The sequence below is a fragment of the Salvelinus fontinalis genome, chromosome 15, assembly GCF_029448725.1.
Source record: "Salvelinus fontinalis isolate EN_2023a chromosome 15, ASM2944872v1, whole genome shotgun sequence".
Taxonomy (NCBI): Eukaryota; Metazoa; Chordata; class Actinopteri; order Salmoniformes; family Salmonidae; genus Salvelinus; species Salvelinus fontinalis.
This window is the reverse complement of record NC_074679.1, coordinates 18,393,930-18,421,307: the sequence shown is the minus strand read 5'-3', so window position 1 is coordinate 18,421,307 and position 27,378 is coordinate 18,393,930. Positions and strand designations below refer to the sequence as shown.

At 40.9% G+C, this 27,378-nt stretch overlaps 1 protein-coding gene across 1 annotated transcript in view; it reads left to right on the top strand.

Moving 5' to 3' along the window:
* The window catches only part of ush2a (Usher syndrome 2A (autosomal recessive, mild)), a 504,211-nt gene that overhangs the window by 223,724 nt on the left and 253,109 nt on the right, over positions 1–27,378 (top strand). The window contains exons 40-43 of the mRNA XM_055862864.1: positions 2,206–2,357; positions 3,255–3,402; positions 10,490–10,681; positions 27,177–27,324. Of these exons, the coding sequence (XP_055718839.1) occupies positions 2,206–2,357; positions 3,255–3,402; positions 10,490–10,681; positions 27,177–27,324 (640 nt within the window). The remainder of the gene's footprint in view (positions 1–2,205; positions 2,358–3,254; positions 3,403–10,489; positions 10,682–27,176; positions 27,325–27,378) is intronic.

Below are 27,378 nucleotides of genomic sequence, written 5' to 3'. Positions count from 1 at the left end.
TGGCTGTAACTCGAATTGCTAGGGGGCTGGCCCACGTGGGGGAAAATGCGGCTGCACAGCTTCCAGTGAACAGTCTCTTTCAAACTAGGGATGTTGTGGCTAATTAAGTTAAGACTGTAATTCTGCCCATAGATTATGCATGTATGAACTACACATTGACACATCCAGACCAAAGTGGGAGGTTTAAAAAATACTTAGTAGTAGCCAAAGTTCCAGAGCATGTCTTTAATGCTCAGTAAAACCTCACAGTTTTATCATCTCAATAAAAGCCTTTAGAATACACAGTTTCACATGTTCAGTGTGTTTATAGTGTATACGATGTGTAAAGTGTGTGTGTCATGTGTAAGATGTGTGTATAATATAGTGTGTATAATATAGTGTGTATAATGCATAGTGTGTATAATATAGTGTGTATATTATAGTGTGTATATTATAGTGTGTGTGATGTGTAAGATGTGTGTATAATGCATAGTGTGTATAATATAGTGTGTATACTATAGTGTGTATAATATTGTGTGTATACTATAGTGTGTGTGATGTGTGAAATATGTGTATAATGGATAGTGTGTATAATATAGTGTGTATATTATAATGCATATATCATAGTGTCTATACTATAGTGTGTATAATATAGTGTGCATATTATAGTGTGTATAATATAGTGTGTATAATGTGTATATTATAGTGTGTATAATGTGTATATTATAGTGTGTATAATATAGTGTATAATATAGTTTGTATAATATAGTGTGTATATTATAGTGTGTATAATATAGTGTGTATATTATAGTGTGTATAATATAGTGTGTATAATGTGTATATTATAGTGTGTATATTATAGTGTGTATAATATAGTGTGTATAATATAGTTTGTATAATATAGTGTGTATAATATAGTGTGTATAATATAGTGTGTATATTATAGTGTGTATAATATAGTGTGCATATTATAGTGTGTATAATGTGTATATAATGTGTATAATATAGTGTATAATATAGTGTGTATAATATAGTGTGTATAATGTGTATATAATATAGTGTGTATAATATAGTGTGTACAATATAGTATATATAATATAGTGTGTATAATATAGTGTGTATATTATAGTGTGTATAATATAGTGTGTATAATATAGTGTGTATAATGTGTATAATATATTGTGTATAGTGTGTATAACAATATAGTATATATAATATAGTGTGTATAATGTGTATATAATATAGTGTGTATAATATAGTGTGTATAATGTGTGTATAATATAGTGTGTATAATATAGTGTGTATAATGTGTATATAATATAGTGTGTATAATATAGTGTGTGAGCATTTGGCTCCGTAAACCCTCCACGCCTATTAGACGTGATAAATGACAGCCTTGCTAATCTGACAGCCATTTAATATGAAAAAAAACTTTCAACACAATTACCCGATTATCTCGCACTTAAAACCCTTTCAAAAGGCTTCTCAAAGAATGCGTTGTACTATTCGTCTGGCTGCTCATAATGTGGAGTCAATATGGAGTCCATACGATTTGCTTGGTTTCACACCACTAGAAGTCTGGAGGAGTTTTTCACAATTTTCCTGGGGATTTGTTGGCTAATCCCACGGGATTAAAGTGTGGGAAACATGGAGACAAGCAGGAGAATAAGCCTGTTATGTATTAGGCTTCACATCAACCTGGGCTTATTACAACACTCACAGCCCTGCAGCCCAAATGCCACCCTATTCCCTATTTAGTGCACTACGGCTCCTATGGAGCCCTAAGGGGCTCTGGTCAAAAGTAGTGCACTAATTAGGGAATAGGATGGCATTTTGGGTGCACTCCAGCTGAATATGGGACATTTTAAGTTTGGAGATGTATTACTGTCAATTTCTTTACACAGACGTGAAATGGTTTTCTCTGGGCAGACGCATAATTAAAACAGAATAGGTTCTTACCGCAAACATGATCTGTTGAGCCCTGTATGGAGGAAAAAGAGACATACTGTTTCCTTATGTGGCTGTAATAACATTAGGATAATTCCTTGTGATTGGTTTACTGACTGTGTGTGTGTGTGTGTGTGTGTGTGTGTGTGTGTGTGTGTGTGTGTGTGTGTGTGTGTGTGTGTGTGTGTGTGTGTGTGTGTGTGTGTGTGTGTGTGTGTGTGTGTGTGTGTCTGCCTGTGTGTGTGTGTGTGTCTGCCTGTGTGTGTTCCTCTCCTCTAGGAGTGATCAGCAGCTATGGAGTGTGGATGAACGGTGTGCTGGTCCAGAACTCTACCTCCCTATGGTTCTCTGTTGATCACCTGTCTCCCTGGAGTCTACACAGCTTTAGAGTACAGGCCTGCACCGCACAGGGCTGTGCCCTGGGACCACTGGTGAGTCACATACACACACTCACATACACACACACACACACACACACACTCTCTCTCACACACACACACACACATACACACACACACACACACACACACACACACACACACACACACACACACACACACACACACACACACACACACACACATGAATATACACGAACACATTCAGTGTCACGCACACACACTTACACATGGTGTCTAAGCGCTAAGCCTTTAGTTGTGTACGGCACATTTGCATTATGATAATGCTGTTGACCTGTGTGTGTGCGTGCGGCTATGTTTGCCTGAGTGTGTGTGTGAGTGCATGTGAATGTGTTTGTGTGTGTCAGCTTGCAGGCATTATAAAGGTGATTGATTCTAGGGTTCAATAAATGGCCGTCTGGTGACGATGACATTTGGGAGAAATGCCACTCAGGGAGTCAGGGCCTGGGATGGGCTGGGCCAATATGGCTAAACGCAGCACTGCACGGGCTGAAGAGGAGAGGGCAGGATGAGGGACAGACGGGAAGGGGCTAGAGGAGAAAGGAAGATAGCAGGGGTAGTGGAGGTAGAGGGGCAGGGAAGGTAGAGGGGGAGGTAGAGGGGGAGGGGAGGTAGAGGGGCGGGGGAGGTAGAGTTGCAAGAGAGGGGGAGGGGAGGTAGAGGGGCAGGGACAGGGACAGGGGTGACACAGGGAGGGATGCGGGGAGATGTCTGGGATTTCTGAACTGTCTTTAAAAGCACACATACAATTAGTTTGATTGATTGAAGATGATGATGATGATGATGATGATAATAATGTGTCTCTCCTTGCGTGTGTGTGTGTGTGTGTGTGTGTGTGTGTGTGTGTGTGTGTGTGTGTGTGTGTGTGTGTGTGTGTGTGTGTGTGTGTGTGTGTGTGTGTTTGTCCAGGTGGAGAGGCGTACGTTGGAGATGGCCCCAGTAGGTCCTGTGGGGCTGGAGGTTGATATTGAAGGACCTACTTCCCTCAGGGCCAAGTGGAGCCAGCCAGCCAAACCTAGTGGGAACATCACCTATACACTACTGTACACACACACAGGTAACACACGCACATGAACGTACACACACAAGCAAGCATGCACACACACACACACACACACACACACACACACACACACACACACACACACACACACACACACACACACACACACACACACACACACACACACACACACACACACGTACTGTACACAGATAGAGGTTACTCACACACAGTACTCTACACAAAACTAGGTAACACACACACTTTGCACACTTAGTAAATATTTGCTTTAAAGTGATTTCTATAATGAATTGGTATAAAGATATAATGCCCACTCAACAACAGCCTACTAAGCATGACAGCAATAAAGATTGCATCTCAAAAAGCGACTTAATAACGACAATGAAATTAAGACAGAATGAGCTATTTGGCCTGTTTGTAATTTGCGTGGTGTGTATTGTCAGCGGTATTCGGGGTGTAAAATGTGCTTATTTGATGAAAGTTCTAGACAGGGGTTAAGTGCCACTTCACTTGGTCAGCTTCTGGCCCGGACTCACAGAGTAATCATCATAGACACACACTCGCACAAGCACACACACGCACACACACTCTCTCTCCCACACACACACACTCTCTCACACACACCCTCTCTCCCACACACACTCTCTCTCCCACACACACACTCTCTCACACACACCCTCTCTCACACACACACACACTCTCTCACACACACACTCAATGAAGCTGATATACACTCCACTACGTATTTATTTGGACAGTGAAGATAAAACGTTTAATTTATCTCTATACTCCAGCATTTTAGATTTGAGATCAAATGTTTCATATGACAGCACAGAATGTCACCTTTTATTTGAGGGTATTTCTATACACATGATCAGTGTTTCTCTGTAACTTTCGCACTCATTCACGATTCATGTATGATATCCGTAATCATAGTAGCATCCGCATGAATATAGAAGTGGTCTGAAACATATTCTATTATTTTTTACAATAAAAGTGAAATGACACAATACAATATTTACCAATCATTTCTAATGCATCCAAGTTTGTAGAGTCACAAGCTTGATGTTAGTCATTGCATGCTAGAAATATGGGATCAAATACTAAACTTTTAACTACTTTAATACACTATAAGTGAATTTGTCCGAATACTTACAGTGCCTTGCAAAAGTATTCAGACCCCTTGGATTTCTTCACATTTTAATGTGTTACAAAGTCAGATACAAATGTATTTAATTGCCATTTTTTTGTCAACAATCTACAAAAATACGTGTTTGAGAAACCTTTGACATCGATTACAGCTGTGAGTCTTCTTTGGTTAGTCTATAAGAGCTTTGCTCACCTGGAAATGTATAATATTTGCCCGATATTCTTTTCAAAATTCGTAGGATATCATGGCTAGACAGTTTCATGTCTTGCCATAGATTTTCCCGCAGATTTAAGTCAAAACTGTAACTTGGCCACTCAGGAACATTCACTGTCTCCATGGTAAGCAACTCCAGTGTAGATTCGGCCTTGTGTTGTAGGTTATTGACCTGCTGAAAGGTGAATTCGTCTCCCAGTGTCTGGTGTAAAGCAGATTGAACCAGGCTTTCCTCTAGGATTTTACCTGTGCTTAGCTCCATCCTGTTTTCTTTTTACCTGAAAAATGTCCCATAACATGATGCAGCCACCACCATGCTTGAAAATAAGAAGGCAGTTACTCAGTGTTGTGCTGTGTTGGATTGGCCCCAAACATAGGGATTTTCATTTAGTTCAAAAAGTGTATTCCTTTGCTATGTTTTTTTTTGCAGTATCACTTTAGTGCCTTGTTGCATACAACATGCACGTTTTCAAATATATTTGTATTTTTCTTTTCACTGTCATTATTGTGGAGTCCCTACAATGTTGTTGATCCTCAGTTTTCTCCCATCACAGCCATTGAACTCAGTAGCTTGTTTTAAAGTCACCATTGGCCTCATGGTAACACTCCTGAGCAGTTTCCTTCCTGTCCTGCAGCTCAGTTCAGAAGGACGACTGTATCTTTGATGTGTAGTTTAATACGTCATCCACAGCATCATCATTAACTTGACCATGCTTAAAGAGATAATCACTGTCTGATTTCTTATTGTTACCCATCTACCAATCACTGGTCTTTGAATCTGTGCTTGAAATGCAATACTTGACTGAGGGAAAGGGAATATGTAGCCAGTTGCACAACTGAATTCATTCAACCAAAATGTGTCTTCCGCACTTAACGCAACCCTCTGAAGGAGAGGTGCGGGGGGCGTCCACGGTTATCAGCGCCCACGGTGCAGTTGTTGTGGGGGTTAACTGCCTTGCTCAAGGTTAGAACAGCAGATTTCTCCACCTTGCCAGCTCTGGGATTCAAACAAGCAACTTGTCTGTCCCAAAAGTCTAACTGCTATGCTGCCTACATCTCAGACCGACCGTACAGCTGTTGTATGTATGGGGGACAGAGGAAGGGTTAGTCATTCAAAAATCATGTCAACCCTATTATTTCACACAGTTCATGTAACTTATGAGATTTTTTCTAACACTTTTTTTTCTTTAAAATGTTTTCTTTTTTCTAACACTTTGACATTACAGAGTATTTTGTGCAATTGTTGACAACAAATTTCAATTCAATCCATAAAGATCTTTCATTTCTAAATGGTAAAACAGCTATGTATGAAAGCACCCTCAAATAAAAGGTGACATTCTGTGCTGTCGCCTCATATGAAACATTTGATCTCAAATCCAAAATGCTGGAGTATAGAGCCAAATTAAAAGTTGTACCTTCACTGTCCAAATAAATACGGAGGGGAGTGTATACCATTTTAGGGGATAGAGCCAGAGAGGAGAGTGGAGAGTGAGACAGAGAGGGGAGAAGGCACACGAAAGAGAGCTAGAGGAGGACAGTAGATAGTCTGTGGTAGTAATCAGTGTGTAGAGATGGGAGTGACCTCTCTCTCAGCGAGCAGAGAGACCTGTGTGTTACAGCACTGCTTTGATGTCTCCTTCACACAGGAACACACAGATTAGAAGGAGTGGAGAGAGGGAGCCAGGGAGAAAAGAGAGAGATGGAATATTGCTTTGTCTACCCCTTTGATACACACTGCCTTTATCTGCGTGTCGAGGTCTGTGTGCGTGTGCGTGCGTGTGTGTGTGTGTGTGCGCCTAGTGATGTAGAAGATTGGGTAGATGTGCATGTCTTAATATTCAGGACCTTTCATTTCCTGTCAGCGTGCCACAGTAACCCTCTCTGTGTATCCATCACAGGCCTCCTCTCCCTTCCCATCCTCTCCTCCTCTATGTCCAGACTAAAGGCCGAGTGGCAGTGTAATGATCTTTTACATGTTAGTATGGTAGTAAAACTGGCCCTTATGTCACAGCCAGCCAGGAGGGACCTATTACATATGACAGGACTGATCAACACACACACACAGTGTGGCGGCGAGAGAGAGAGCTATTCTCCCTGACAAGGCTGATCAAGAGGCCCAGACCAAGCCAAGCATTATTAAATATTGACTCATGTTGTGATTTATGTAGAGCTGTAGGAAGAAAGCTCTTTTTAACCACTCACTATTCCTCACTGCTGAAAATCAGCCATCACTCTCTCTCTCTGTCGGGAAATATAGAATGAACACGGCAGCCTTTTAGTCATGGAAGAGGGAGTGAGAGGGGGGAGAGAGAGAGAGAGATATAGATATGTAGATGGCGAGAGAGAAGGAGAGAGAGAAAGGAGAGAGAGAAAGGAGAGAGAGAAATGAGAGAGAAAAGGAGAGAAAGGAGAGAGAGAAGGAGAGAGAGAAAGGAGAGAGAGAAAGGAGAGAGAGAAAGGAGAGAGAGAAAGGAGAGAGAGAGAAAGGAGAGAGAGAAGGAGAGAGAGAGAGAGAGAGTAGTTACACTTAAAACAATCTGAGACGGATGCTTTCATGTTAGCGTTTCATTTTACAAACTGCCAACAACAGACTCGGTAAATTGGAAGCAATTGGAAGATTTAGAAAGCGGACCAGGGCCGAGGAGTTGGGGAGAGAGAGGGCTGTCTGGGGAAACCAACTCACGTTAATTCATTAAGCTTGTTTATTTTTGCTTAAGCTGTGAAATGTTGTCAGTTTTTTTGTTGCCTTTCTGTGTTTTCAGAGCTAATAGAAGATGAGGAGTTGTGCCAAGTTAGCAGTACGCTATCACAGTAGTCTCACTCTTTCTCCCTCTCTCTTTCTCCTTCTGTCTCTCTCTCCTTTCCTCTTTCTTTATCTCTCTACATCATTATTTTATCTCTCTATTTCCCTGACTCTCTAACCATCCGTCTTTCTATCTGTTTCTCTCAATTCAATTCAATTCAATTGACTTTATTGACATGGCAAGTTCATTATTACTTACATTGTCAAAGTATACATATCGAAAAATAAAAATCTAATATATATGTATATATATACAAAATATATATATATTTATATATAAATAAATGGTGGGACCAACAGTAATAATAATAGTAGTAGTGGACATGGGATCACCATTAACAACAACTACAACAACAATATTAATCAGAACAACAATAAATTAAAGCAACAGTAGTAGACCAGTGTCAATATGACTTGAGAAGACATATGACCTGGTATGAAAGACAAAACAAAACTAAGCTAAATGGGAAATATTATCAACATTACTTTGCATTTTTCACTGGCTGTCCCTCAGGTTGTGGCAGGAGGACACATATTTGGCTGCCAAAACTGCACATTTTGGCTTTTCACCCAATATGTATTTGATTTTTTCTTCATCTTTTATAGTTTCAAATTCTTTGTATTGAGTTATAATTTTGGGAAATAAATATGCTCTTAGGTCTGAGTATTTGTCACAGTGTAGTAGGAAATGCACCTCTGTCTCTACCTCTCCCCTGGAGCAGAGTGAGCACAGCCTGTCCTCTCTGGGCAGCCAGGTTTGTCTGTGATGACCGGTCTCTATAGCCAGACTGTTCTCACTGAGTCTGTACCTAGTCAATGTTTTCCTCAGTTTTCTATCAGTCACAGTGATAGAGTCACAGTCTCTCTCTCTGTCTCTTTCTCTACGTCTCTCTGTCTCTTTCTCTACGTCTCTGTCTCTTTCTCTACGTCTCTCTGTCAATGTCTCTTTCTCTACGTCTCTCTGTCTCTTTCTCTACGTCTCTCTGTCTCTTTCTCTACGTCTCTCTCTCTGTCTCTTTCTCTATGTCTCTCTGTCTATGTCTCTTTCTCTACGTCTCTGTCTCTTTCTCTATGTCTCTCTATGTCTTTTTCTACGTCTCTCTCTATGTCTCTTTCACTATATGTCTTTCTCTACGTCTCTTTCTCTGTCTCTCTCTTTATGTCTTTCTACGTCTCTGTCTCTCTCTCTACGTCTGTCTCTCTATGTCTCTCTCTCTATGTCTCTCTCTCTCCACATCTCTCTCTATGTCTCTATGTCTCTCTCTATGTCTCTCTCTCTACATCTCTCTCTATGTCTCTCTCTCTACATCTCTCTCTATGTCTCTCTCTCTATGTCTCTCTCTATGTCTCTCTCTCTATGTCTCTCTCTATGTCTCTCTCTCTATGTCTCTCTTTATGTCTCTCTATATGTCTCTCTCTCTGTGTCTCTCTCTGTCTCTCTCTGTCTCTCTCTGTCTCTCTCTCTATGTCTCTCTCTATGTCTCTCTCTCTACATCTCTCTCTCTGTCTCTCTCTCTCTGTCTCTCTCTATGTCTCTCTCTCTACGTCTCTCTCTTTGTCTCTCTCTACATCTCTCTCTCTGTCTCTCTCTACATCTTTCTCTCTACGTCTTTCTCTACGTCTCTCTCTCTGTCTCTCTCTCTACATCTTTCTCACTCTACGTCTCTCTCTCTACGTTTCTCTCTCTATGTTTCTCTCTATGTATCTCTCTACGTCTCTCTCTGTCTCTCTCTCTACGTCTTTCTCTCTCCACATCTTTTTCTCTCTACATCTCTCTCTCTACGTCTCTCTCTCTGTCTCTCTCTCTCTACGTCTCGCTCTCTACATCTCTCTCTACGTCTCGCTCTCTACATCTCTCTCTACGTCTCTCTCTCTACATCTCTCTCTACGTCTCTCTCTCTACATCTCTCTCTACGTCTCTCTCTCTCTACATCTCTCTCTCTATGTCTTTCTCTCTCTACATCTCTCTCTCTACGTCTCTCTCTACATCTCTCTCTCTACGTCTCTCTCTACATCTCTCTCTACGTCTCTCTCTCTACATCTCTCTCTACGTCTCTCTCTCTACATCTCTCTCTCTCTCTCTATGTCTCTCTCTCTTTCTCCTCCATGCTCTCTCCCGTTCCTCACCCCCACGCTTCTCTCCCTTTTCCTCTCCCTCAACCTTCCCTGATTCCTCTCTCCCCTATCCGAACCTCTTTCTCTTCCCTCCCTACTCTTTCCCCTCCCTCTTCCTCCCCTTCTCCCCCTCCTCTCTCTCTACCTCCCCCTCCCTTTCCCTATAGGTCCAGTGAGATCTAAGTGAAATTAATTCCTATTTAATGTGTGCATGGGGCCGTATATCCTTAGATGGATTGCATTACTGTAAGTGGTGGTGGTGGTGGCTAGGGACCATGATGGTCAACCCCTGACCTGTGTGTGTGTGTGTGTGTGTGTGTGTGTGTGTGTGTGTGTGTGTGTGTGTGTGTGTGTGTGTGTGTGTGTGTGTGTGTGTGTGTGTGTGTGTGTGCGTGCGTCGTGGTGGGGGCCAAAGTGTGGTGGATTATTGATTGATCTGTAACATTTTCATTAGCAGGTGTCTAATGGGGTATCATATATAAACCATATGTGTCTGATATACAGCATGTTTCTCTGTGTCTGCTTGTATTCATCTCTCGAACCGCTGTTATCTTTCAGATAGATCAGCGACCAAAGGTTAAAGCCCTTATGGCATGTTAATGCTAATGCACCATACTTATTTCCCTAAAGAACTGTAAAGTAAATATCTTTCTGTCTCTCCTTCTCGTGTGACAAAGTCTATTTCAAACAACATAAATTCAAACCCTCTTTCTCTCTCTCCCCCCTCTCTCTCCATTTCTCTCTCCCTCTCTCTTTCTCTATCTCTATTTCTCTCTCTCTCTCTCCCTCTCTCTCTCTCTCTCTGTTTCTCTCTCTCTGTTTCTCTCTCCCCCTCTCAGGTCCAGGTCATGATGATGATGATGGTAATGATGAAGGTGATGGTGATAGTGTGTATAATAGTAGTGAAGCAGGGAGGTGGGTGTCTGTCGGAGGTCTCCAGCCCTACTCTAACTACAGCCTGATGGTCCGTGCCTGCAACACTATGGGGTGTGTGGACAGTCTACGTACTGCTGTCTCCATGCCCCCTACTGGTAAGGTGCCATAGACACATACATTAGCTTCAGAAAGTATTCACACCCCTTGACATTTTCCACATGTTGTTGTGTTACAGCCTGAATTTAAAATGGATTAAATGTAGATGTTGTGTCACTGATCTACACACGACACCCCATAATGACATCACAATACCCCATCATGACATCACAACACCCCATAATGACATCACAACACCCCATAATGTCAAAATGGAATTATGTTTTTAAGTTTTTTTTCTCCAAATTAATTAAAAATGAAATGTCTTGAGTCAATAAGTATTCAACCCCTTTGTTCGGGAAAGCCTGAATTTGTTCAGGAGTAAAAATCTGCTTAAAAAGTCACATAATAAGTTGCATGCAATAATAGTGTTTAACCTGATTCTTGAATGACTACATCCTCTTTGTACCCCACTCTTACAATTATCTGTATGGTCCCTCAGTCGAGCAGTGAATGTCAAACACAATTTCAACCATACAGTCCAAGAAGGTATTCCAATGCCTCACAAATAAGGACACCTATTGGTAGATGGGTAAAAAAAAGCAGACATTGAATATCCCCTTGAGCATGGTGAAGTTATTAATTACACTTTGGATGGTGTATCAATACACCCAGTCACTACAACGAAACAGGCATCCTTCCTAACTCAGTTGCCGGAGAGGAAGGAAACCGCTCAGGGATTTCACCATGGTGACTGGCCAATGGTGACTTTAAAACAGTTCCAGAGTTTAATGGCTGTGATGAGAGAAAACTGAGAATGAATCAACAGCATTGTAGTTACTCCACAATACTAACCTAAATGACAGAGTGAAAAGAAGGAAGGCACTACAGAATAAAATTATCACAGTACTAGCAGGAGCTTGTTAAATTGTGGTTGATTGTAATTAGGTTGCGTTTTATGAGTATCTCTACAACTGGAACTCGTCACTTAAATAGCCAGTGGTTAAATAGCCAGTGGTTAAATAGCCAGTGGTTAAATAGCCAGTGGTTAAATAGCCAGTGGTTAAATAGCCAGTGGTTGAATAGTTAAATAGTCAGTGGTTAAATAGTTAAATAGCCAGTGGTTAAATAGCCAGTGGTTAAATAGCCAGCGGTTAAATAGGCAGTGGTTAAATAGCTAGTGGTTAAATAGTTAAATAGTCAGTGGTTAAATAGCCAGTGGTTAAATAGCCAGTGGTTAAATAGCCAGTGGTTGAATAGCCAGTGGTTAAATAGCCAGTGGTTAAATAGTCAGTGGTTAAATAGCCAGTGGTTAAATAGCCAGTGGTTAAATAGCCAGTGGTTAAATAGCCAGTAGTTAAATAGCCAGTGGTTAAATAGCCAGTGGTTAAATAGCCAGTGGTTAAATAGCCAGTAGTTAAATAGCCAGTGGTTAAATAGCCAGTGGTTAAATAGCCAGTGGTTAAATAGCCAGTGGTTAAATAGCCAGTGGTTGAATAGCCAGTGGTTGAATAGCCAGTGGTTAAATAGCCAGTGTTTAAATAGCCAGTGGTTGAATAGCCAGTGGTTAAATAGCCAGTGGTTAAATAGCCAGTGGTTAAATAGCCAGTGGTTGAATAGTTAAATAGTCAGTGGTTAAATAGCCAGTGGTTAAATAGTTAAATAGCCAGTGGTTAAATAGCCAGTGGTTAAATAGCCAGCGGTTAAATAGGCAGTGGTTAAATAGCTAGTGGTTAAATAGCCAGTGGTTAAATAGTTAAATAGTCAGTGGTTAAATAGCCAGTGGTTAAATAGCCAGTGGTTAAATAGTTAAATAGCCAGTGGTTAAATAGCCAGTGGTTAAATAGTTAAATAGCCAGTGGTTAAATAGCCAGTGGTTAAATAGCCAGTGGTTAAATAGTCAGTGGTTAAATAGCCAGTGGTTAAATAGCCAGTGGTTAAATAGCCAGTGGTTAAATAGTTAAATAGTCAGTGGTTAAATAGCCAGTGGTTAAATAGCCAGTGGTTAAATAGCCAGTGGTTAAATAGCCAGTGGTTGAATAGCCAGTGGTTAAATAGCCAGTGGTTAAATAGCCAGTGGTTAAATAGCCAGTGGTTAAATAGCCAGTGGTTGAATAGCCAGTGGTTAAATAGCCAGTGGTTAAATAGCCAGTGGTTGAATAGCCAGTGGTTAAATAGCCAGTGGTTAAATAGTTAAATAGCCAGTGGTTAAATAGCCAGTGGTTAAATAGCCAGTGGTTAAATAGCCAGTGGTTAAATAGCCAGTGGTTAAATAGCCAGTGGTTAAATAGCCAGTGGTTAAATAGCCAGTGGTTAAATAGCCAGTGGTTAAATAGCCAGTGGTTAAATAGTTAAATAGCCAGTGGTTAAATAGCCAGTGGTTAAATAGCCAGTGGTTAAATAGTTAAATAGCCAGTGGTTAAATAGCCGGTGGTTAAATAGCCAGTGGTTAAATAGCCAGTGGTTAAATAGTTAAATAGCCAGTGGTTAAATAGCCAGTGGTTAAATAGCCAGTGGTTAAATAGCCAGTGGTTAAATAGCCAGTGCTTAAATAGCCAGTGGTTAAATAGCCAGTGGTTAAATAGCCAGTGGTTAAATAGCCAGTGGTTAAATAGCCAGTGGTTAAATAGTTAAATAGCCAGTGGTTAAATAGCCAGTGGTTGAATAGCCAGTGGTTAAATAGCCAGTGGTTAAATAGCCAGTGGTTGAATAGCCAGTGGTTAAATAGCCAGTGGTTAAATAGCCAGTGGTTAAATAGCCAGTGGTTAAATAGCCAGTGGTTAAATAGCCAGTGGTTGAATAGCCAGTGGTTAAATAGTTAAATAGCCAGTGGTTAAATAGCCAGTGGTTAAATAGTTAAATAGCCAGTGGTTAAATAGTTAAATAGCCAGTGGTTAAATAGCCAGTGGTTAAATAGCCAGTGGTTAAATAGTTAAATAGCCAGTGGTTAAATAGTTAAATAGCCAGTGGTTAAATAGTTAAATAGCCAGTGGTTAAATAGCCAGTGGTTAAATAGCCAGTGGTTAAATAGCCAGTAGTTAAATAGCCAGTGGTTAAATAGCCAGTGGTTAAATAGCCAGTGGTTAAATAGCCAGTGGTTAAATAGTTAAATAGCCAGTGGTTAAATAGCCAGTGGTTAAATAGCCAGTGGTTAAATAGTTAAATAGCCAGTGGTTAAATAGCCGGTGGTTAAATAGCCAGTGGTTAAATAGCCAGTGGTTAAATAGCCAGTGGTTAAATAGCCAGTGGTTAAATAGTTAAATAGCCAGTGGTTAAATAGCCAGTGGTTAAATAGCCAGTGGTTAAATAGCCAGTGGTTAAATAGCCAGTGGTTAAATAGCCAGTGGTTAAATAGCCAGTGGTTAAATAGCCAGTGGTTAAATAGTTAAATAGTCAGTGGTTAAATAGCCAGTGGTTAAATAGTTAAATAGGCAGTGGTTAAATAGCTAGTGGATATTCTTTACCTGTCTTTGTTTCTTCCTCTCTTCCCCTGTTTTTCTCTTGCTTTTCTCTCTGGAATAGGAATCAGGGAGGATGAGTGGGTGATCAATCAATAAACGATCTTAGAGACACACACACACACATACACACACATAGCTGGTTGGTGTCAGTGTTAACATTGTAATGTATGTCCAGTAATGTCCTGATATATAAACACTCAGTACATGTGTTAATAGCCTGATCTACAGACCCTCCCTCCCTCCCTCCCTCCCTCTCTTTCACTCTCCCGCTCTCTCTCTCTCCCTCATGCTCTCTCTCTCTGTTCTCTCTCTCTCTTTCTCCCCCCTCTCTCTCTCTCTCTGACTCTCTCTCTCAATTCAATTCTATTCATTTTAAGGGCTTTATTGGCATGGGAAACATATGTTTACATTGCCAAAGCAAGTGATATAGATAATAAACAAAAGTGAATATACAATAGAAATGAACAGTAAACATTACACTCACAAAAGTTCCAAAAGAATAATGACATTTCAAATGTCATATTATGTCTATATACAGTGTTGTAACAATGTGCAAATAGTTTTTGTATATTCTTTCCAATGTGTCAAGTAATTATCTTTTGTTTTCTCATGATTTGGTTGGGTCTAATTGTGTTGCTGTCCTGGGGCTCTGTGGGGTGTGTTTGTATTTGTGAACAGAGCCCCAGGACCAGCTTGCTTAGGGGACTCTTCTCCAGGTGAATTTCTCTGTAGGTGATGGCTTTGTTGTGGAAGGTTTGAGAACCGCTTCCTTTTGGGTGGTTGTAGAATTTAACGTCTCTTTTCTGGATTTTGATAATGAGCGAGTATCTGCCTGATTCTGCTCTGCATGCATTATTTGGTGTTTTACGTTGCACACGGAGGATGTTTTTGCAGAATTCTGCATGCAGATTCTCAATTTGGTGTTGTCCCATTTTGAGCGGACCCCAGACCTCACAAACATAAAGGGCAATGGGTTCTATATCTGATTCAAGTCTTTTTTGCTGGATCCTAATTGGTATGTTCAATTTTATGTTCCTTTTGATGGCATAGCAGGCTCTTCTTGCCTTATCTCTCAGATCGTTCACAGCTCTGGCAACTGGACCTTTTTTGGTAGATTATTTTAGTCTTGCTGAGATTTACTCTCAGGGCCCAGGTGTGACAGAATCTGTGCAGAAGATCTAGGTGCTGCTGTAGGCCCTCCTTGCTTGGTGACAGAAGCATCAGATCATCAGCAAACAGTAGACATTTGACTTCAGATTCTAGTAGGGTGAGGCCGGGTGCTGCAGACAGTTCTAGTGACCTCGCCAATTCGTTGATATATGTGTTGAAGAGAGTGGAGCTCAAACTGCATGTCGAATGCTTTTCATCCAACACCACTGTCCATCTATTTTTATAACAGGCCCTCATGGCAAATTGAGTTCAAAGTTTTTTTTTAAATCAACAAAGCATGAGAAGACTTTGCCTTTGTTTTGGTTTGTTTGTTTGTCAAATAGGGTGTGCAGGGTGAATACGTGGTCTGTCTCTCTCTCTCTCTCTCTCTCTCTCTCTCTCTCTCTCTCTCTCTCTCTCTCTCTCTCTCTCTCTCTCTCTCTCTCTCTCTCTCTCTCTCTCTCTCTCTCTCTCTCTCTCTCTCTCTCTCTCTCTCTCTGCTGTATTTCTGAATCAATGATCTCCTCTCATGTGGTGATGTTCCTTCAAACATCGCACAAGTCTTATTACACCAATTTGATCACACTCGTTTTTCCCTGTTCTCTCCTATTCTTCTCCTCTCCTTTTGTCTTCCCCCCAGCCAGGCTGTGTGAGCGGTAATCCCTTGCCCCCTTCCAACGTTCTGCACACATATACACACACACACACACACACACATACACACACACACACACACACACACACACACACACACACACACACACACACACACACACACACACACACACACACACACACACACACACACAGAGAGAGAGAGAGAGACAGAGATCAGTGAGTTAAGGGGGTGCAAAAGGAGGCTGTTCTGCAGAGCAGGAGAGGACCTCTGTGAATATCAACAATTCTAGTGACCTTCCATTGTTAAAATATGGCCCTTGTACCGTGTGTGTATCTTTGTTTGTGCATGTGCGTGTGTGTGTGTTTGTGTGTGTGTTTATCCCTAACTGATTTGGTAGAATAGGATCTAATTGTGCATACTGATAAATGCCAGAGCTGATCAGACGCTAACGAGATAACCACACACACACACCTGCACGTCGGCGCCACGGCAATCACACCACAACAATAGCAGGAGTCTAGAATGTTCCTCCGCAAAAACATTCAAGTTCAAAACAAAGGCATGAGGAAGTATATATTTTAAATACCACACTTCCCCCCTCTCTCTCTCCCCTCTCTCCTCTCTCTCCCCTCTCTCTCCCCTCTCTCCTCCTCTCTCCCCTTGGCAGATCTTTATACTTCTGTTAGGCGAACTGAAGCCTTGTCTCAATCTGTCCTTGTTATATCAAAGAACAGAAGAGGCTGAGAGCTTACGGTCGGAGGGGGAACATAAAAGTGCATAGTTTAAAATGATTAGTGACACCTCTGATATACCTGAGTGTGAAGCGGAGACAAAGGCACAGAGCTGCATGCCTTTTCTCTCTCTGTGTGTGTGTTTGGGGGGAAACCAGTGGTTGGAATTAACTGCTCTATCAACTAGATACACACTCACGTACACACACAAACTACAGTCTGGGATACACAGAAAACACACATGCATGGGTGCATACATTTATGCGTGCACACACACACTCACATTCACATGCACACACACTTGCAGGGAGACACCGACATTCACACACCCAAGCAGCGGCCCTCCAGATACACTCAAAACACACACAAACACAGCCAGGATATCACCATAAAATATCACCACACAATCTGAACTTTATGGTCCGTTCAGACATGACTTAGTACAGTACATAGACTTATCTAGTACTACCACTGTACTCTGTGTAAAAATGTCTATCCCTTTATTTACCCATATGAGCTGATTGAGAAAACATGATCATTTACATCAACGACCTGTTGTGTATTTTAGCCAAGCCGGTAATGATGGCTGACACAGTGTAGTACTATAGTCAGATGGGTTACTCTGCCACTAGCTGTCCTACACATACAGAGCAGTTAGAGTGTTGGCTATGACTAGTATAAGTGATTGGGCTGACTAGAAACCAGCTATGACGTTGTGCTGGGCCCAGGCTCAATGTACTCACATACACTACTCATAGCCATCACCACAGTTACGGGCTTGGCCACAATGACAGAGCAGGGGCAGATGGGTAAAATGCCTAATGAGCCCTCTGCTGGTCCACTTCCTTTCCCACAGTAATTGGTTTGTGTTTGAAATAGTACACTTTTCACCTCTATAGTGAACTTATTTGGCACCCTATTTCTTCTTTCGTGTTCTAGCTCCAGCCAAAAGTAGTGTACTAGTTTGGCACCCTATTCCCTCTAATAGTGCTCAACATAGGGGTGATATAAGGATGCAGATCTAGGATCTGAGAATGTAGGAGACTGTAGGTAGGTAGGTGGTGATAGATGAGATGAGACTGTAGGTAGGTAGGTAGGTGATGATAGATGAGATGAGACTGTAGGTAGGTAGGTGATGATAGATGAGATGAGACTGTAGGTAGGTAGGTGATGATAGATGAGATGAGGCTGTAGGTAGGTAGGTGATGATAGATGAGATGAGACTGTAGGAGGTAGGTGATGATAGATGAGATGAGACTGTAGGTAGGTAGGTGATGATAGATGAGATGAGACTGTAGGTAGGTAGGTGATGATAGATAAGATGAGACTGTAGGTAGGTAGGTGATGATAGATGAGATGAGACTGTAGGTAGGTAGGTGATGATAGATGAGATGAGACTGTAGATAGGTAGGTGATGATAGATGAGATCAGACTGTAGGTAGGTAGGTGATGATAGATGAGACTGTAGGTAGGTAGTTGATGATAGATGAGATGAGACTGTAGGTAGGTAGGTGATGATAGATGAGATGAGACTGTAGGTAGGTAGGTAGGTAGGTGATGATAGATGAGATGAGACTGTAGGTAGGTAGGTGATGATAGATGAGATGAGACTGTAGGTAGGTAGGTGATGATAGATGAGATGAGACTGTAGGTAGGTAGGTGATGATAGATGAGATGAGACTGTAGGTAGGTAGGTAGGTGATGATAGATGAGATGAGACTGTAGGTATTTAGGTGATGATAGATGAGATGAGACTGTAGGTAGGTAGGTGATGATAGATGAGATGAGACTGTAGGTATTTAGGTGATGATAGATGAGATGAGACTGTAGGTAGGTAGGTGATGATAGATGAGATGAGATGAGACTGTAGGTAGGTAGGTGATGATAGATGAGTTGAGACTGTAGGTAGGTAGGTGATGATAGATGAGATGAGACTGTAGGTAGGTAGGTGATGATAAATGAGATGAGACTGTAGGTAGGTAGGTGATGATAGATGAGATGAGACTGTAGGTAGGTAGGTGGTGATAGATGAGATGAGACTGTAGGTAGGTAGGTGGTGATAGTTGAGATGAGACTGTAGGTAGGTAGGTGATGATAGATGAGATGAGACTGTAGGTAGGTAGGTGGTGATAGATGAGATCAGACTGTAGGTAGGTAGGTGATGATAGATGAGACTGTAGGTAGGTAGTTGATGATAGATGAGATGAGACTGTAGGTAGGTAGGTGATGATAGATGAGATGAGACTGTAGGTAGGTAGGTAGGTAGGTGATGATAGATGAGATGAGACTGTAGGTAGGTAGGTGATGATAGATGAGATGAGACTGTAGGTAGGTAGGTGATGATAGATGAGATGAGACTGTAGGTAGGTAGGTGATGATAGATGAGATGAGACTGTAGGTATTTAGGTGATGATAGATGAGATGAGACTGTAGGTAGGTAGGTGATGATAGATGAGATGAGACTGTAGGTATTTAGGTGATGATAGATGAGATGAGACTGTAGGTAGGTAGGTAGGTAGGTAGGTAGGTGATGATAGATGAGTTGAGACTGTAGGTAGGTAGGTGATGATAGATGAGATAAGACTGTAGGTAGGTAGGTGATGATAGATGAGATGAGACTGTAGGTATTTAGGTGATGATAGATGAGATGAGACTGTAGGTAGGTAGGTGATGATAGATGAGATGAGACTGTAGGTAGGTAGGTGATGATAGATGAGATGAGATGAGACTGTAGGTAGGTAGGTGATGATAGATGAGTTGAGACTGTAGGTAGGTAGGTGATGATAGATGAGATGAGACTGTAGGTAGGTAGGTGATGATAGATGAGATGAGACTGTAGGTAGGTAGGTGATGATAGATGAGATGAGACTGTAGGTAGGTAGGTGATGATAGATGAGATGAGACTGTAGGTAGGTAGGTGATGATAGATGAGATGAGACTGTAGGTAGGTAGGTGATGATAGATGAGATGAGACTGTAGGTAGGTAGGTAGGTGATGATAGATGAGATGAAACTGTAGGTAGGTAGGTTATGATAGATGAGATGAGACTGTAGGTAGGTAGGTAGGTAGGTGATGATAGATGAGATGAGACTGTAGGTAGGTAGGTAGGTAGGCGGTGATAGATGAGATGAGACTGTAGGTAGGTAGGTGATGATAGATGAGATGAGACTGTAGGTAGGTGATGATAGATGAGATGAGATGAGACTGTAGGTAGGTAGGTGATGATAGATGAGATGAGACTGTAGGTAGGTAGGTGGTGATAGATGAGATGAGACTGTAGGTAGGAAGGTGATGATAGATGAGATGAGACTGTAGGTAGGTAGGTGATGATAGATGAGATGAGACTGTAGGTAGGTAGGTGATGATAGATGAGATGAGACTGTAGGTAGGTAGGTGATGATAGATGAGATGAGACTGTAGGTAGGTGATGATAGATGAGATGAGACTGTAGGTAGGTAGGTAGGTAGGTAGGTAGGTAGGTAGGTAGGTGATGATAGATGAGATGAGACTGTAGGTAGGTAGGTGATGATGGATGAGATGAGACTGTAGGTAGGTAGGTGATGATAGATGAGATGAGACTGTAGGTAGGTAGGTGATGATAGATGAAATGAGACTGTAGGTAGGTAGGTGATGATAGATGAGATGAGACTGTAGGTAGGTAGGTAGGTGATGATAGATGAGATGAGACTGTAGGTAGGTAGGTGATGATAGATGAGATGAGACTGTAGGTAGTAGGTGATGATAGATGAGATGGGTGATGCCAACCAAGCATTTGCTGTCACCAGTCTTGGTATTACACATCAGTCAGTCCTGATAAAGACTACAACAGAACAAGTCTTTAGACTTCAACAGAACAAGTCTTTAGACTACAACAGAACAAGCCTTTAGACTACAACAGAACAACAGAACAAGTCTTTAGACTACAGCAGAACAACAGAACAAGTCTTTAGACTACAACAGAACAAGTCTTTAGACTGCAACAGAACAACAGAACAAGTCTTTAGACTACAACAGAACAAGTCTTTAGACTACAACAGAACAAGTCTTTAGACAACAACAGAACAAGTCTTTAGACTACAACAGAACAAGTCTTTAGACTACAACAGAACAAGTCTTTAGACTACAACAGAACAAGTCTTTAGACTACAACAGAACAAGTCTTTAAACTACAACAGAACAAGTCTTTAGACTACAACAGAACAACAGAACAAGTCTTTAGACTACAACAGAACAAGTCTTTAGACTACAACAGAACAAGTCTTTAGACTACAACAGATCATCAGAACAAGCCTTTAGACTACTACAGAACAACAGAACAAGTCTTTAGACTACAACAGAACAACAGAACAAGTCTTTAGACTACAACAGAACAAGTCTTTAGACTACAACAGAACAAGTCTTTAGACAACAACAGAACAAGTCTTTAGACTACAACAGAACAAGTCTTTAGACTACAACAGAACAAGTCTTTAGACTACAACAGAACAAGTCTTTAGACTACAACAGAACAAGTCTTTAGACTACAACAGAACAACAGAACAAGTCTTTAGACTACAACAGATCATCAGAACAAGTCTTTAGACTACAACAGAACAACAGAACAAGTCTTTAGACTACAACAGAACAAGTCTTTAGACTACAACAGAAAAAGTCTTTAGACTACAACAGATCATCAGAACAAGCCTTTAGACTACAACAGAACAACAGAACAAGTCTTTAGACTACAACAGAACAACAGAACAAGTCTTTAGACTACAACAGAACAAGTCTTTAGACTACAACAGAACAAGTCTTTAGACAACAACAGAACAAGTCTTTAGACTACAACAGAACAAGTCTTTAGTATACAACAGAACAAGTCTTTAGACTACAACAGAACAACAGAACAAGTCTTTAGACTACAACAGAACAAGTCTTTAGACTACAACAGAACAAGTCTTTAGACTACAACAGATCAAGTCTTTAGACTACAACAGAACAACAGAACAAGTCTTTAGACTACAACAGAACAAGTCTTTAGACTACAACAGAACAAGCCTTTAGACTACAACAGAACAAGCCTTTAGACTACAACAGAACAACAGAACAAGTCTTTAGACTACAACAGAACAAGTCTTTAGACTACAACAGAACAAGTCTTTAGACAACAACAGAACACGTCTTTAAACTACAACAGAACAAGTCTTTAGACTACAACAGAACAACATAACAAGTCTTTAGACTACAACAGAACAAGTCTTTAGACTACAACAGAACAACAGAACAAGTCTTTAGACTACAACAGAACAAGTCTTTAGACTACAACAGAACAAGTCTTTATACAACAACAGAACACGTCTTTAACCTACAACAGAACAAGTCTTTAGACTACAACAGAACAAGTCTTTAGACTACAACAGAACAAAAGAACAAGTCTTTAGATTACAACAGAACAAGTCTTTAGACTACAACAGAACAACAGAACAAGTCTTTAGACTACAACAGAACAAGTCTTTAGACTACAACATAACAAGTCTTTAGACTACAACAGAACAAGTCTTTAGACTACAACAGAAGAAGTCTTTAGACTACAACAGAACAGCAGAACAAGTATTTAGACAACAACAGAACAAGTCTTTAGACAACAACAGAACACGTCTTTAAACTACAACAGAACAAGTCTTTAGACTACAACAGAACAAGTCTTTAGACTACAACAGAACAAGTCTTTAGACTACAACAGAACAACAGAACAAGTCTTTAGACTACAACAGATCAAGTCTTTAGACTACAACAGAACAAGCCTTTAGACTACAACAGAGCAAGCCTTTAGACTACAACAGAACAAGTCTTTAGACTACAACAGAACAAGCCTTTAGACTACAACATAACAAACCTTTAGACTACAACAGAACAAGTCTTTAGACTACAACAGAACAACAGAACAAGTCTTTAGACTACAACAGAACAAGTTTTTAGACTACAACAGAAAAAGTCTTTAGACTACAACAGAACAAGTCTTTAGACTACAAAAGTACAACAGAACAAGTCTTTAGACTGCAACAGAACACGTCTTTAAACTACAACAGAACTAGTCTTTAGACAACAACAAAACACGTCTTTAGACTACAACAGAACAAGTCTTTGGACTACAACAGAACAAGTCTTTAGACAACAACAGAACAAGTCTTTAGACCACAAAATAACAAGTCTTTAGACTACAACAGAACAAGTCTTTAGACTACAACAGAACAACAGAACAAGTCTTTTGACTACAACAGAACAAGCCTTTCGACTACAACAGAACAACAGAACAAGTCTTTAGACTACAACAGAACACGTCTTTAAACTACAACAGAACAAGTCTTTAGACTACAACAAAACAAGTCTTTAGACTACAACAGAACAAGTCTTTATACTACAACAGAACAAGTCTTTAGACAACAACAGAACAAGTCTTTAGACTACAACAGAACAAGTCTTTAGACTACAACAAAACACGTCTTTAAACTACAACAAAACACGTCTTTAAACTACAACAGAACAAGTCTTTAGACTACAACAAAACAAGTCTTTAGACTACAATAGAACAAGTCTTTAGTATACAACAGAACAAGTCTTTAGACTACAACAGAACAGCAGAACACGTCTTTAGACTACAACAGAACAAGTCTTTAGACTACAACAGAACAAGTCTTTAGACTACAACAGAACAAGTCTTTAGACTACAACAGAACAAGTCTTTAGACTACAACAGAACAAGTCTTTAGACAACAACAGAACAGCAGAACAAGTCTTTAGACTACAACAGAACAAGTCTTTAGACTACAACAAATCAAGTCTTTAGACTACAACAGAACAACTCTTTAGACTACAACAGAACAAGTCTTTAGACTACAACAGAACAACAGAACAAGTCTTTAGACTACAACAGAACAAGCCTTTCGACTACAACAGAACAAGTCTTTAGACTACAACAGAACACGTCTTTAAACTACAACAGAACAAGTCTTTAGACTACAACAGAACACGTCTTTAAACTACAACAGAACAAGTCTTTAGACTACAACAGAACAACAGAACAAGTCTTTAGACTACAACAGAACAACAGAACAAGTCTTTAAACTACAACAGAACAAGTCTTTAGACAACAACAAAACAAGTCTTTAGACTACAACAGAACACGTCTTTAGACTACAACAGAACAAGTCTTTGGACTACAACAGAACAATTCTTTAGACAACAACAGAACAAGTCTTTAGACCACAAAAGAACAAGTCTTTAGACTACAACAGAACAAGTCTTTAGACTACAACAGAACAACAGAACAAGTCTTTTGACTACAACAGAACAAGCCTTTCGACTACAACAGAACAACAAAACAAGTCTTTAGACTACAACAGAACAAGTCTTTAGACTACAACAGAACAAGTCTTTAGACAACAACAGAACAAGTCTTTAGACTACAACAGAACAAGTCTTTAGACTACAACAAAACAAGTCTTTAGACTACAATAGAACAAGTCTTTAGTATACAACAGAACAAGTCTTTAGACTACAACAGAACAGCAGAACACGTCTTTAGACTACAACAGAACAAGTCTTTAGACTACAACAGAACAAGTCTTTAGACTACAACAGAACAAGTCTTTAGACTACAACAGAACAAGTCTTTAGACAACAACAGAACAGCAGAACAAGTCTTTAGACTACAACAGAACAAGTCTTTAGACTACAACAAAACAAGTCTTTAGACTACAACAGAAAAAGTCTTTAGACTACAACAGAACAATTCTTTAGACTACAACAGAACAACAGAACAAGTCTTTAGACTACAACAGAACAAGCCTTTCGACTACAACAGAACAAGTCTTTAGACTACAACAGAACACGTCTTTAAACTACAACAGAACAAGTCTTTAGACTACAACAGAACACGTCTTTAAACTACAACAGAACAAGTCTTTAGACTACAACAGAACAAGTCTTTCGAATACAACAGAACAAGTCTTTAGACTACAACAGAACAACAGAACAAGTCTTTAGACTACAACAGAACAACAGAACAAGTCTTTAGACTACAACAGAACAAGTCTTTAGACTACAACAGAACAACAGAACAAGCCTTTAAACTACAACAGAACAAGTCTTTAGACTACAACAGAACAAGTCTTTAGACTACAAGAGAACAAGTCTTTAGACTACAACAGAACAAGTCTTTAGACTACAACAGAACAAGTCTTTCGAATACAACAGAACAAGTCTTTAGACTACAACAGAACAAGTCTTTAGACTACAACAGAACAAGTCTTTAGACTACAACAGAACAAGTCTTTAGACTACAACAGAACAAGTCTTTAGACTACAACAGAACAAGTCTTTAGACTACAACAGAACAAGTCTTTAGACTACAACAGAACAAGTCTTTAGACTACAACAGAACAAGTATTTAGACTACAACAGAACAAGTCTTTAGACTACAACAGAACAAGTCTTTAGACTACAACAGAACAAGTCTTTAGACTACAACAGAACAAGTCTTTAGACTACATTAGAACAAGTCTTTAGACTACTACTGAGATACTGCAGACAACCAATTTTTTCTTTGTCCTTATATCTCTTTTGTCTTTCCATTCTGTGATTTTGCCGTAATGGGAGTGCTGTGCGTTATGTAAATTGGGTATGAAACTAATTTCGGGGTGCTGACGTGAGTGATGTGCTTGACCGTGACACGCATGCAAACACAAACACACACATCCACTCCACCCCCCCCCCCCCCCCCCCCCCCCCCCCTTCACCGGGAAACAGAGGATTGGCTTAAGTCATCTCCTTCGTCTTGTTTTTTTTGTTGTTGTTTTTTTTCTCCCTCCTTTCTTTGTTGTGGTCCGTGCTGTTTCCTGTCTTCCTAAGTGACATATGAGTCCCCAGGGTGTCTCTCCAACTCCCCATAATCCTCTGTTCCAGTGGCCATATTGACACACATCCCTCCCATCCATCAACACATTAGACTAACGCCTCGCCACCAAATCACTTCATTAATACACACACACAGACACACACACGGACGCAGGCATGCATTCACGCACACGTGCACACACAAACATGCACGCAGATAGACACACACACACATAGACAGACGCATGCGTACACGCTCGCACTCATACACAAACATATACACATGCACGGACGTGCACACGTTCACACACACACACACATGACTTCATTCTCACACAGACATGATTACTGAAAGGTCCTCTCACTAAAATCCATCTCCAAAATCATTTATCTTCGATCTATTATTGCGTTGTCTTCTGATGTTCATCATGTCCAATAGGTCTGTTTTTCCTACTGTCTGTTGTATTATGTATTGGCCTAGCAGTATGTGTGGTGTGTAAGGATCAATAATCAGTGGTTTGGGTCTGGCCTGTAGTGTAGTGCAGTGATGAGTAGAGGGCTGTGAGAGGAGTGTGTTGATGTTGATTGAACAATGGTCTCTACAGTCTCTACACACACACACACATACACACACACACACACATATGCATGCTAGCGCACATGCATGCAAGTACACACACAGGCACACACTGTGGTGTTGATGTGTGTTCTATAGCCTCTCTAACAGTGTGATTTGAACTGGTGTCCAGTCAAGTGCACCTCCAAGCAGACAAATCACGATGTTTTCACTCCAGACCTTGAAGATGTTTCACCCTCTGATCGATGTTCATAAGTGGAGAATTTAACTGTTGCCTGAAGAGGATCACAATGCAACAGCAATGTGAATGAGGATATAAATGTGTGTGTGTGTGTGTGTGTGTCAGTAGGGGCTTGTATATCTGGTCTGGGGGGGTGAGAGTGGGCCGACCCTTCTTTAGAAATGAGTCTCTCCCATTCCTCTCCTCTCTGCTCCATCTCTCTATTTCTCTTTTCAGGGCACTGCCTCTTTCGCGTTCTCTTTTTATCTCTTTCTCTCCTTCTCTCTCTCTTTCTGTAAGGTTCTTTGTGTGAACAGTCTTTGTTGTAGATCAGAGAGGGAGCGCTGACTCCTGCCACTCTCTGAATGATAATGCCTTATGGAGGAAGAGAGGAGAAGAGAGGGAGGATGTTGTCACATGTCATCATCTGGGGCAGAAGCTGAGCTGTCTGTTCTGGTGGCCTACAGAGAGCCAAGAGGGACAAATGACACAGTGTCATCCACTATGTCTAAGGAACAAGGGGATTGGTGATGATGTGAAAATGTCCATTCATCTCTCTCTCTCTCTCTCTCTCTCTCTCTCTCTCTCTCTCTCTCTCTCTCTCTCTCTCTCTCATCATTCTCTCTCTCTCTCTCTCATCGCTCTCTCTCTCTCATCTCTCTCTCTCATCATTCTCTCTCTCTCATCGCTCTCTCTCTCATCTCTCTCTCTCTCTCTCATCGCTCTCTCTCTCTCTCATCGCTCTCTCTCTCTCATCGCTCTCTCTCTCTCATCGCTCTCTCTCTCTCATCGCTCTCTCTCTCATCGCTCTCTCTCTCTCATCGCTCTCTCTCTCTCATCGCTCTCTCTCTCTCATCGCTCTCTCTCTCTCATCGCTCTCTCTCTCTCTCTCTCTCATCGCTCTCTCTCTCCCCCCCCCCCAGCTCCAGATGGTGTAATGCCCCCAGGTGGGTTAGATGCCACCCCTGCCAGTCTGCAGTTGTCCTGGCTCCCTCCGGGCCGTGCCAACGCTCCTGGACCCCTATACTACGACCTACAGATGAGAGATACGCCAGACGGTCCTATACAACAGTAAGACCCCTTACTATACATTACGGCTGACCATAGATGCACAATAAACTACTC